This window comes from Atractosteus spatula, chromosome 21 (genome assembly GCF_055471065.1).
Source record: "Atractosteus spatula isolate fAtrSpa1 chromosome 21, fAtrSpa1.hap1, whole genome shotgun sequence".
NCBI classification, from domain to species: domain Eukaryota; kingdom Metazoa; phylum Chordata; class Actinopteri; order Semionotiformes; family Lepisosteidae; genus Atractosteus; species Atractosteus spatula.
In genome coordinates this window covers 1,891,642-1,904,142 of record NC_142726.1, presented here as the reverse complement: position 1 = coordinate 1,904,142, position 12,501 = coordinate 1,891,642, and the positions used below count along the sequence as shown (strand labels likewise).

General features: G+C 46.0%; 1 protein-coding gene across 2 annotated transcripts in view; it reads right to left on the bottom strand.

Annotated features, from left to right (window-relative positions):
• The window catches only part of LOC148816974 (heterogeneous nuclear ribonucleoprotein C), a 64,800-nt gene extending 55,426 nt beyond the window's left edge, over positions 1-9,374 (bottom strand). The window contains exons 1-2 of one of the 2 annotated variants that reach the window (XM_088938653.1): positions 9,291-9,374; positions 221-296 (exon numbers count right to left, since the gene is read on the bottom strand). In XM_088938653.1, coding sequence (XP_088794779.1) covers positions 221-288 — 68 coding nt within the window. In that variant the 5' untranslated portion in view covers positions 289-296; positions 9,291-9,374. Of the gene's footprint in view, positions 1-220; positions 297-7,519; positions 7,736-9,290 lie in introns of those variants that run through there. The other variant, XM_088938652.1, reaches the window with a different exon arrangement.
• Positions 9,375-12,501: the final 3,127 nt, after the last annotated feature.

Sequence of the window (12,501 nt, the reverse complement as noted above, 5' to 3'; positions counted from 1 at the left end):
GAGGCTGCTCCAGTGGTCAGAAATGAACGACTCAAAAGCAGGAGGAGAAGGAGAAGAGTGACTGAAGACAGCTGACAGTTCAGCACTGTGAACCTTTCATGTTTCCCTCAGAGACCAAACAAGAGAAAGGTGGCCGAGGGAATATGGTGATCTGTGGTGTCTTGCGAGGTATCTACTACCATTACCCCCCCCGAGCCAACAAAACAGGTCCTGTACTCACCCGTACACTGTACGGCCCGGCCTCTTCGGCCCCGCCCTGGAACGGCTAGACTTCAGCTCCCCGGCCATGCTTATATCTGGAGAAGAAAGAAGTCAGTGCAGCACTGGGAAGGCCGGTCTCTTCTCTGTAGTGAACAGTAGCTATGGTACCAAGTACAAGCCAACACGAATTTGGGTCCCCAGTTTCAAATATTAAATTCACAATCCCCCCAGAATGAAACTTTTTGTCCCGTCTTACCTTTGGTAACCTGATGGGTAAGTATACTTTCTAAAATGATTAAGAAATATAGTGAAATCGTCCACTTTAAAGTTATATAGTTAATATGTCCCCATTTTCAGAAATGAACGAATTACTCCAAACAGCTGCCAATACCTTAGATACAGTGTCTTTCAAAAGAATGGACATTCTGGTGTGCAAAGTCGGTAGAAACGTCTGGAAACAGACTCAGATTAATTACTGCCAGAAGTGCTCAGGAGGATGAATGCCTTTCCCATCAATATATTTTCGCCTTTGGGTTTTCATTGCAGTTCTTGCTGACGTAACTCCTTTCAACCATAAAGGTGTCCGGTTTGAGATCAATCAAGCAACACTTTAAAAATGCGTAGACACTTGTACCTCAGCAAGGTGGACAAAGTGTTTAAAAGGGAGAGAATACATCTGCTCTGCCAGCTCCATCACAACAGAGACAGAAACTAAACCACATCACAGATAGGCTCTGGAGTCCATTAATCAAGCTCACATCTACGTCAGTTTGAGGTGGCCAAAAACATTTTGATCCCCTTCGGGGCTGGTGGGGGCATCTCTTAAATCTACAACCCCCAATTCTTCTGCACAATGATGGCAAACTGCCCTGCTGTCTCACGGACCTCAGGAGGCCCTGGAGCCGATGACTGGAACAGAGGCAATTATACCACAGGGTGGTTTTGGCCTCACCAGTCTACCCTCCAGTTCCAGGCCCACTACAACGGTCTCCTCAGAAATTGTGAATGTGAAGATTGAGCGCATCGTTAAAGCCCCTTTTGTGTGGTGACTGAAGCTGGTCCTGCCCTACGTGTCGATTTCGCAAGAGGAAGCCCTTTCCCCCGCTTTCACGCTGCACATTTTTCTGACTGCACGAAGCTGTGCTCTCTGTCGGAGCCTCCTTCACTTCACCTGAGGGCCAGACTGCCCCCCAGCCTGGAGAGAGGAGACAGACAGGTGCCCCCGCCTGCCAGAGACAGCTTGACCCTTCTCTGAGCCGCTGAGATGCTGAGGGACAAAAGGGACAGATAAACGAAGTGCTTTCCTATCTAATTGCCCTCCATCTGCCAGCAGGAAATTAATTGCTTTCCACTCCCATTTATCAGTTCTGCACAACCCTTGAAAAGCCCAACATCTCCTTCTCCCTCCCCCTCCTCTTCACCCCACACCTTTCTGCTTCTCCGTTCCCTAACGAGACTCCTCACGCACACACCTGCTGTCCGCTCCAGCCTGACCCTCGCCCATCTCTCTGGAGCACCAGCTGGGGCTGGGCTTCCATATCAAATCCTGCCTCGCATCCAGCGCCAAAGACTGACTTGCAGTCTTGGCCCATGTTTCTCTCCTTCTCAAATTTGTGGATTTTCATTAACCGCAGCATCTGCCCGACAACCGCTCTGCGCCTTGGAAATTCATTATGATGCTGGAGCACCACTGCGCCGCACAGTCAAAGAAGAGATGAGGTCAACAGGGGAGCTTTGTCTAACTACAGAACAGCAGAAATACAGATCGGCTGGAGACAGAAATAGACATTTTTCACCCCTGCTAGTTCACTTCTGGCCAATAGACCACAAGCCCTCACTGCCCATCTCCAGGGGTCTGGGCTCTGACCACAAGCCCTCACTGCCCATCTCCAGGGGTCTGGGCTCTGACCACAAGCCCACGGTGAGCTCAGATCGCTCAGACCGCAGTGCCTCTTCGCTCCCCTTCTGTTATCTCCAGCCACGAAGCTGTTCACCTCCCTTTCAGTGACTGAGACTCTAAACTAAAGGCCTGCTTTTCGCATGCGAATGAGCTTCTCGACTGGATCCCCCGCCGCATTCTCCGAACGAGATGTAATTATGATGCTCAGAAGTTGCTAGTCACCTGAGCAGCAGCCGCACAGCCAGGGAGACGGGAGATTTGCAGGACTTCCTCACGACAGCGGCGGCTGCCTTCAGGGCGAGAGGAGCCACTGACAACCCCCCCCCCCCAGAGGAAGAGAGCCGTCGAGCCCCCCTGACAGATGCAGCGGAAGAGCTATTGATTTCTGGGAAAGCGTGTGACAGACAGATTGATCCGTCAGCCCTGTCAAGCTAAGAAAAACTCTATCAGAGGCAGCAACCTCTGCATATAAACGCAACCCTGTTGGACACTGCTACATGAAGTCAACAGATCACGTTCTTCCAACTAGAATCAATATCTGATGATGTGCTGGTATCATAAACTAAGTATTTCCTAAATAGAGTGCTCAGTGGCAGGACAGATACAGAGCCAGGAACTGAAGACAAGGGAAAGCACTAGACATGCCAAAGATCCTTGGACATCAGTGTTGCTGCCCAGCAGGAACTTATTTTTCCATGACAGGAAAACTGTGTCTAAGGCACATAATTCAGACAAAAGCTTCTGAAATGGGCTCTCGTCTGCAGGTCCCCAGTAACCTTGCTCGCACCTCAGACCCAAGTCCGTCTCAAAGTCTCAAACCTTTTGGGTGACTGGTCCTGTCATATCGAGCACACAAGGTCCGCTTTATACTTTTGCAATCCTGCATTAAGTGAAGAGAGTTTCTCATCAAGAAAGAATTAGAATTAGAAGATCCAGTTTCTTGACTGCAGGAAGCAGCTCTTTGTGTGATAAAGGTAGGGCAATTTAAGAGAAGAAACATCTCGTACATTGTAAGTGGGGTAAGGAGCTAATCTTTTGCCCTGCGTTGAGTGTCAGTGTGTCCCACACCACAGAAGAGGTTTGAACTTTCCTCCACTTTGAGGAAAATATGAAGCTATTCGAAAGTCAGAATCTGCAGTTAATCTGACTGAGTAAGGTACGGGAAGGAACAGCCCAGTTGTGATGTCTCATCTGGAAGCACGCCACTGTGTTCCTGGGACTGCTGTTACGTCTCTAGTTGATCTGGACATGCCAATGAGCTAATTTAGAGGTTGACTCATTCAGTAGGAAGAACTTGAGTCTTTCATTTAACGGGGAAATGCAGAACTGTAAGCTTCCATCTGGAGGAAGCTCTAATGAAAAGTCTCCAACAGATTCCACACACAATTAGGACTCGTCTGAAACGTGTAATTGGCTGCGAGCAGACAGGTCCTAATTGCTGGGGGTCATTGTGTCGTGCTTGCAGGCAGATTCTCTCATCAGAGGGTCCAGAGCAGAGTTCAGGATAATGTCCATTACAAAAAGAAACAAGGCCTTGGGCAAATTAGTTACTATAATGCCGGGGACAGACGTGAAGCCTAATCAGCAAGATCGAGGGAATTCTGATAAACGACCTGACTCCATAGCAGTGCCAATAAAACAATCTGCAACTTAAGCTGCTGTTTTTAATCACCTAAATGACACTTAGTGGTGTCAGGCTGAACAAGCCTGGCAGTTGACCTGAGCTTTTCAAGACTATTGCTGCTTTCGCACATCATCTTAACAAGACCCAGGGGCCTGCTGTTTTCTCCCGCTATTTGTTTATGCTCCTCGCTGGCTGCTACCTGACATTTAGATAATGGTGGTGTGGAGCAGATTACCCGATGTAGGCCGATTCCAGTTAGGATGTTTTTGCAAAGAAGTATGATATCTGACTAATCTTAAACAGCTAGTCAAACTACCCGCAAAAGGAACAAAGGGGCATTTGACATCTCACTGAATTGTTGCGAAACCAGTAATAATTGATTTCTGCCATGCACAACCTTGTCATTAACGCAAGAATCACAGCAGTGCGACACTTCTGTTAAACCCTATTGTCGATGCTTTTTTCTACTGAAATATCCACATAACACACAGTTCTATCAAAAAGGAGAAAAACGTGCTGCATTATAAAAATCAAGCTGTTTAAGACATGTTGTCTGGTTTTCAACAATGGAAGAGAAACACTAGAAAACACACCCCAATCTCTTTTTTAATGCGACTCAAATTTAAAGGGGAACTGCAGTCCCAATTTTGGTTAATAAATCCCGGTAACAAAATAAATTAATTGACATGATAGGAAGAAAAACACAAATTCTAAATTAAGCACCAAGTTGTGAACTTCAATGTTTTAAGACATTTCTCATCTGCGCAAAGCAAAGGGCTTTGACCTCTGTTCCACAGCACTGTGTTTCTGAACATGAAGCAATGCACAATACGCGAGCAGACCGGCTCAGTGGAGAGGCAGTGATGTATGGCTCTGTAGTTCCTCCTTGTGCCAAAAAGGCGCAGAAGTAAATTGTTTAGTACATTACCTAAAGTTTTCCTGGGACATAACTGATGTTGATTATTAGTTAAATATCTGACAACATCTGATACCATTTTGTATTATATCCGTCTGTAAAAAGGTTAGAAGAATGCCGGTAATGTAAAACTTTGAAGACCAAAGCCTTGCTAGATTTGAATGGTTCATTTTCCACAAAGCTGCCAGGTGGACCTCCAAACAGGGCTGTGTCAATACTGCACTGCAAGCAGGGACTGTACAGCCAAACCACTCTGGAGTCCCACTGTGGCGATGGAGCGGGTTGCTTCTCTGTGAAAGCAAGCTGCTGTCAGAATGCTCGTTGTCCTTTCAGTAGGGGGTTTTATGAATAACAACCATCTGTTTGCAGCACGGAGGTTTCCAATTCTCCATCGACTGAGATCAATATCGTTGTCAGGCCACAAGCATGAGCGGAGCTTGCTCACAGAATAAACTATGCATCACTTGATGAGTAGTACAGCCCGTTCACCTCCAATTGTCAGCAGTGAAACTGCCTTTTAATACCTAGATGACTATGGACATTAAGATGGGGAGGTGTGGTTGCTCTTCCCTTAACCAAGAGTTCTTAGCGATGACAAGTATATAAAAAAATACCTTTCATGGAAGTAATAAAGGCTAATCTCGGAATCTTACTTTGGCCAGAATAATTCCAGTGAAATTCCAAACAGTCTTTCCCCATGCAGCATGCTGTTCTCCCATTCCTTGGACAGACAAAGCCGGTCTGCTGTGATTCCCACTGAAATCCTTTGGCAGGGATTTTGGTCAGTGCACAGACTTTGTCAGTGCTTCTATCTCGTATGGAGATGAGTTACTAGCTGTGTGACATTCTTTTCTGCCAACTGGAAAATGCCGTGTAGCACATAACATTTGCAGTCTCCAACAGCATAGCAAGACATTTAAAAAATGGGGCTGTTCCAAGCCTGTTTCCCAGCAGTACAGGTTGTAGAGGGAGGGAAACTGCATTCACTGAGTGGCAACAATAATAGCCGAGAAAAATTAAAGGTAATTTCAACGGGAATATTCTTACAGAGAATGGACTGCCTCAGTTCTTATGTAGCACAGGACTATTACCGAGAGAACAACTTGGGATTTCATAAGGCTTCACTAAGCACCACTCAGACTGACAGTGAATACACGAGTGTCAATCACCTCCACTGCACAGCCTGCCCATTTCAGATTATCAACAGCCCAGGTTAGTAGCTTAATTCCATCGCCTTTCATCTTTGAATGGCCAGATGAGGATCAGACTTGCTTTGTCAGGGAAATGAGCACCGCAGCTCCCACCAACACCCACTGGCAATTTACTGTTCATCACGAAACTACAGTGCAGTTCGCTAGTGTTGACTGGAAGAGGCTTGAGACTGAGCAGGAGAGAAGAGTGTAGGGCGGAACGTGTATCCGCATTCAGCTGGATCCACAAATGATGAAAGTTTCTCGCCTTCCCTGGAATTCTTCATACAAGTTACAATGTTATTATTTCTTATTAATATTATTTATTATTTTGGTTCATACGATAAACCTTACTTGGATTCTTTTCAGGTCCCCCAGGTTCTTAAAATACTCAGTAAAAACATTTCTAATCCCAAAGAATGCTCCAAGCCTCGTGATCACAATATTCACCCTATTGTTCACCTCAAACTACGACAACGTTTCTCAACAGAAATGAAAGACCTTGAAAAATCCAAATTGGCAAAAGAAATTTGCGAACGCAGTTTAATTTTCAAAACCCCGCTAAGCAGTCGGTATTAAAGCGATTGTTTAACTCTTTTATAGTCTTTCTCCCATTGTAAAGACAGTAAAACTATCCAGCAATCCTCAGTTGCTGAGAAGATAGTTAAAGTATTCTCTTCATGTAAAATTTCTTGTGATGCTGACCATATGTCTGAAATTAGGCATGTGAAAAGAGGAAAAACTAATAGGTAAAGTGAGAAAACATCTCCCTTGTGTTACGGATTCAAATCATTCACCTGCAAAACCCCATATGTTTGTACAAGTGACCAGCACAGGTGAGTCACATTTTACACAGAGTATAGTGCTGTATTTGAAAAGGTGGAAGACAGCAAATCACAGCCTCTGCCTTCTTAGGGGACTGTGAGCTGTCACACTGCCTGGCACACTGAGAAAGCACACTGCTGGGATCACAGGCAGGTAACTCAGCTGCTACAAACCTGACAGGAAAGACTTGTCTTCTTTTATTAAGGGATCAAGGTGCATTCCTCTGTCTGTCTGCACAGCTGAAGAGAACGGGGAAAAAAGCTTCTCCAGCACCAGCTGCTCAGAAGAGTTTTGCCCTGTCTCAGGCAACAGGCAGAGAATGACAGCTGAAATGCTACAGCATTTGGTAATTGGGCGAGTACCAGTTTCCACTTAATGCAAAATCCAGGACCATCTTACGCCACTACACGGCCAACTCCATCAGGTCTAAAACTACCTTCTCCCCAGCGCCTGGGCTGTGTGGGTCTGACCTCGCTCCAGAGAGCTGCACTCTTCCTGCACAGCTCCCTGCCCTCTGTGTCAGATGCACAGTTATTCAGCCAGACAATGACAGATTCCCGCGACTGAGAAAGCGATCGGACACTTAAGAGCTCTGAATCCTCCCCATGCAACCCCTGATCCCTCCCACCCTGCCTACACGACCACAGCCGACTGTCTGCTTCCCAAAAGCACGCTGCACGAGCGCAAGATGAGTAAACAGCAGAGGAGCTGTCATCCCTTCTCTGAATGCTGAACTCTTCCAGCCTGCTGCGCTGCCACCGGTCAGGCACTGCTTTCCCGGGGGTGCCTGCTGCCATGCTGCTTTGATCCACTGAGACAATGACAGGAGACAGAGAGAGAGGCAGAGACCATGATATACTCACATCTCAGGCTGCGATGTTCACTCTTGAACAGGGTCATAGCAGGGACAGAAGCACTAGAGACAGCTGGAGACACCTCGAGCTAGAGACAGGAGGCAACTGGAGTCTCACTCCTGCTTTCTCTCTCTCTCTCCTTTCTCTTCCGCTATCACACACACACACGGAGACAACTACCCCAGAGAGCACACTGCTCTATTACTACTGAATCAATGACAGTGCTCTGAAGACTGTACCAGCAGGGCGTACCATCTCTCAGCTGCAGAGGGGGGGAACAGGGCCCTCCCATTGTACGAAATGCAAGCAGGGAGGGAGTCACTGAAGCAAGAGAAGGGGGGTGAGGAAGGGGAACCGTGCTGCTGGATTTGCTTCAGAACTGAGCGTCTTGCCGCGTCTCGCAGCTGAAGGAATCCAGCCCTGAGCGTCACAGAAATCCAATCCAGTCTGTGCTGAGGGCTCTCCCAGCCAGAACAGGAAGAGGAGCATCTCGAGAGGAAACTGCAGGCCAGGCAGAGGCAGAGCAGCTCAGTGATGGGATCTGAGGACCTGGATTTCACTGCAAGCCAGCAGGGGCCTGCAGAAGGACTGGGCACTACTGGGGACGGTTTGCTTAGAAAGCAGTGCAACAATGCTCTAATAACCCAAGTCAGATGAGCAATTCATTGCAAATTAAAAGAAATCTATAAGCAATGAGAAGAAACAGGGAGGAGCACTTTAACGGCCTTCACTTGCTCTTAGTAAACAAAGGACCCCCTCTATAATAAAATCTGTTTTTTTTTCGTATTGCAAAATTCCAAACCTTGCATGAAAATAGTAAAAGTAAGAAGGTAGAGTATGAAATTAATCTGCCTCCTTATTGACTGCAGGATGAATTTCACAGACATGACGCATTGTTGAGTCACACTGATGAAAACGGGTTAAAGGTTCATAGTTTTCCCTACTTGAATTTCTCACTGCGCCCTCAAAAACAAACTTTTTCGGAGTGTTGAGGAATCACAAATCGGAGTAAACAACAGGAACGCTGTCCCAGCCCCACACCGAGTCACGTGACACTGGGTGGCCAGTCATTTTAGAAGAAAAGCTTTTCTTCTGTGAAAGTATTGCACGATGCAGTTTTTCAGTATCTCGTGAATTTAATAACTTTGTAGCACATTTTCTGCGAAAAAACATACAAAATAAATCCCAATTCTTAGTAAAATAACACGGTATCCTACAGTACTGCATTCCACAAAACTAGAAAAATAGTCTGCTCATCGAAAAATATGCTGCATAGGTGTTAAACGCAGACTGTTTTTTTATTTGTCAAAAAGCATGTTTCATTTCCTGCTGAACACCCAAGATAAGATACTGGGGGAAAAAACTACTTTGTGTAATATTTTAGCAGAAGTAACATTATTTTCGATTCGAACAATTAACGGATAAGCAGGGGAAAATGTAAAAACAAAACCAAACTGCGTGATTCAGATGACCAAACAAAAGCGATCTTTCGACTTCCATTAGCAGAGACTCGAAGACGCTCAACAAGGGGTGGGACAGCAGTCCACAACTCGGAGCACAGGCACGGCACACCGCTGGCAGTGCGGCCGGGCTCAGCGTACTGAGACCAGACCTCCTCTTACAGCTTTTAAAATACTTCTCCTTGCTCTGCTTCCATTAGTACAATGGACTGTTATTCAGGAATGCTTATCAAAGTCTGCTGTGGAAAAAGGCGCATACATAACACGGAAGTCCACATCATTAAATTAACAAGTCGTAAAATCTTAAAGAGTTTCCTTACGTTTTACAGTGTTCTGCAGTTCCAGAGATCTTACACTCGTGAAACGCGGACCACGCTGGCGTGGAGCAGTACCTGGCGTTTCAAACGCGCTGCGGGAGTGCGACTGCGTGCAGAGGGCTCCTCTCGGCAGCCGTGGGTGACACGCGCGAGTGGTCCATTAAAGATTTTACGTGAAAAATTAATTTTCATACAAGTGCCCGTACATTTGGTTGGGACAGGTTTTTTTACCGCCTTGGTGTCCTTGGGGAGCGGGCAATGCAGATTATGGACAAGTTTGTGGCGGATCGGATGGTTCAAACGAGAGGCGTGCGCATCTTCACGCTATAGCCGCCCACAAATACGCTTTTATATCCTTTTCGCCATCTTTTTCAATTAGGTGGATTCCGAGCCCCCGGGAGACCGCCCAGATACGGCCACACTAATAACGGTTAGCAGAGGACCTGTTAGGTGGCATTCTGCTTTGTTTCGGTGAAGCTCTTGGAAAGTGAGTAACGTGGCTCTAAAATCAAAGAAAATCAATTAAGAAAGTATTATTAATAAACCCCATCTCATCTTCTGAAAGAGCCATAATAGTCCCTGTAATTACCCTGACTGTTTGAAGCGACACTCTAAAAATAGACCGCGGAGACAAACACCGCTAATCACTAATCACCTGGCGGCGCAGCGACAGGACTGCTAAAACACGAATTAAGCCGGTTTGTTAGTTCACAGGTGAGCAACCAAAAACAAACGAAAATTAGAGCTATTGAAAAACCGTGCACACAAAACCAGCAGGAAGAATACGGCCTCGTTTTCTTTCTTCATTAAAAATAAACAGATCCCCTCGATCGCGTCTCTCCGCCGCAGCGCACAATTAAAGTTTTCGCCAATTCGACACAGGGCCTCCAGGATTTCAAAAGAAGACGAAAATCAAAACGTTTAGTTCAACCCGCAAAGGAGGGAGAAATCGAAACAGAACGACTCGCATTTTCTTTGTAGCAAAATGTGTTCACTTTCTCTTTCTCCAAATAAAGCACAGCTAAAATGTCAGAACCAGGCACAGGTGAAGGAAAAGCGATCTAAAAATCCTGTGAATGACCTATGTAAGTGTTCAGGTGACCCCTTTATCTTTTGACATCATTGTAAACAGCAGTCAATCCATCCCAAATGATCTTCCACCAATAATTCTAAAACAATACACTGTAGCATTAAGAACAGCTGGCATCTGAAACCTGAATTCTTTATTGACGGTGCTTCAATCATCCAAATCAATCCAAGCACCATGTTAATGATTCAGTGGCTTGCCATTTTGCAGCGCAGTGTTGCAGTGCTCAGCATTGCTGCCTTGTAGCACTGGTGCCCTGGGTTTGATTCCAGACCCGGGGTGCTGTCTGTGTGGAGTTCGAATGTTCTCCCTGCGTTTTTATAGGTTTCCTGCCACAGTCCAAAGAGATAGTGGTAGGTTAATTGGCTTCTGGGACAACTGGCCCTGGTGTGAGTGTGTCTGCCCTGCGGTGGACTGGCATCCCATCCAGTCTGTAGCTTACCTTGTGCCCTAGCTCTCTTGCAACCCTGAAATGGGTGAAGAAAATGGATGGATTTCTTGCTGAAGTGGTATTATAGTAGTATAATAAGCAGTATTATAGTATTATCTACAGTAAATGCAATTTGTTATTGTTATAACACCCAGGCGATCATCACAGGAATAACATGTACTGTTTATTCATCCTGAAGTTAATCACACTAATCGAGCCCAACTCTAGTCCTGCCTTAGCTATTACAATAAACCTAGTCCATGTCAAGCCTTACACGCACTCTGAGGCAGAACTCCAGACAGCGCCTAAGACATTCAGGTGCCACTGGTGCACTGCTGGGAATGAATCTGTGGCCGTTATTTCAGCAAGTAATCTCCAGGGGAAATCTGTCTGGGGAAACCGAACGGATTTCGTGGGAAGGCCAGTCGAAGAGCGAGGGCGCGGAGCGGAGTGGAGCAGGGAGGGGACACTGGGTGCAAACGGAATATCACCCTCCTGCTCGGGAGACATCCATCCTCATCAGCAGGGAAATCAGTTCCAATGGCAGGGGCTGTCAGCAGGCAGCCAGCCAGCCCGTCTCCCTGCCGACGGCCCCAGCTCCATGCCAGCAGAGCCGCAGACACACCGGCACATGTCCACAGAGGTATTACTCCAGCCTGACATATTAATCTTCACTTTAACTGCACTGCTGCACATCACAATTGCACATGCTTCACAGGAAACTCAAAGCTCATACATTATCATAGCCACTTTCTTTTTTTTTTGCATACACATTGTGTGAAGGGGTCCAATTATCTCCAAACGCAGCATCCAAATTCAGCTGCACAACGTAGCTTTAGATGCTGGGCTCAGGCTGCTATTGCCATATGTGGTATCAACTCTGCCACAAGTGAATTCAGACTGAGGAAAAGCTGGCTGACAGAGGCCGAGACCTTTCCAGAACCAGAGTATTAACTAACCAGCAGGCAGCGGAGTCCATGATCAGATCAAACAAGAATTGTGGGGACTGATACACTAGTCATACCTTTTTATCTGAGTGACCATTTCCATTAGACGTTGTTGCTGCTTATCTTTTGTTTGCCATAAATTGTAATACCTTGAGTACTCTCTACTGTGTGCAGGGAGATGCAATTTAATATTCAATATAGCAAAGGGATAACTCAGCTTTGTGTACAATTCACTATTTATTCATTATTAGTGATGCCTCCTTAAGTTACATAACTCTCCTATTCCTATGCCTCTAATCAATGCCAGCTTATCTGCTCTTTGTTTTTATAATAACCTCATCAGAGTCCCTGAAATCTGGTCTCATTGTCTTAAAATTCCCTTCTTAAGGGCGGCTGCTATCACTGCTGTGTGAAGAATACCAAGTCTAGACCCCCAAGTACTTGACAACTAGTGTCCTATTTCCAATTTCCCTTTCCTCACTGAAAGTCTGGAACAGGCAGTGGCAGCTCAATTACAATCTCATCTTGCACCTAATGAGCTCTTTGAACTGACTCGGTTGGTGCTTACAGAGAGACACAGTGCTGAACAGCCCTTGTTAAAGTAGTTAATGATGACTTCTCACTCTGGGCACCTGGATATTCTTCTTCTTTTGGAAGAAGTGCAGCTTCTGATAATGTCAATCACAGCATCCTACTGGGTTATATAGGACATTACCCAGAGATCACTGGTACCTGTCTTTCTTGCTTGCT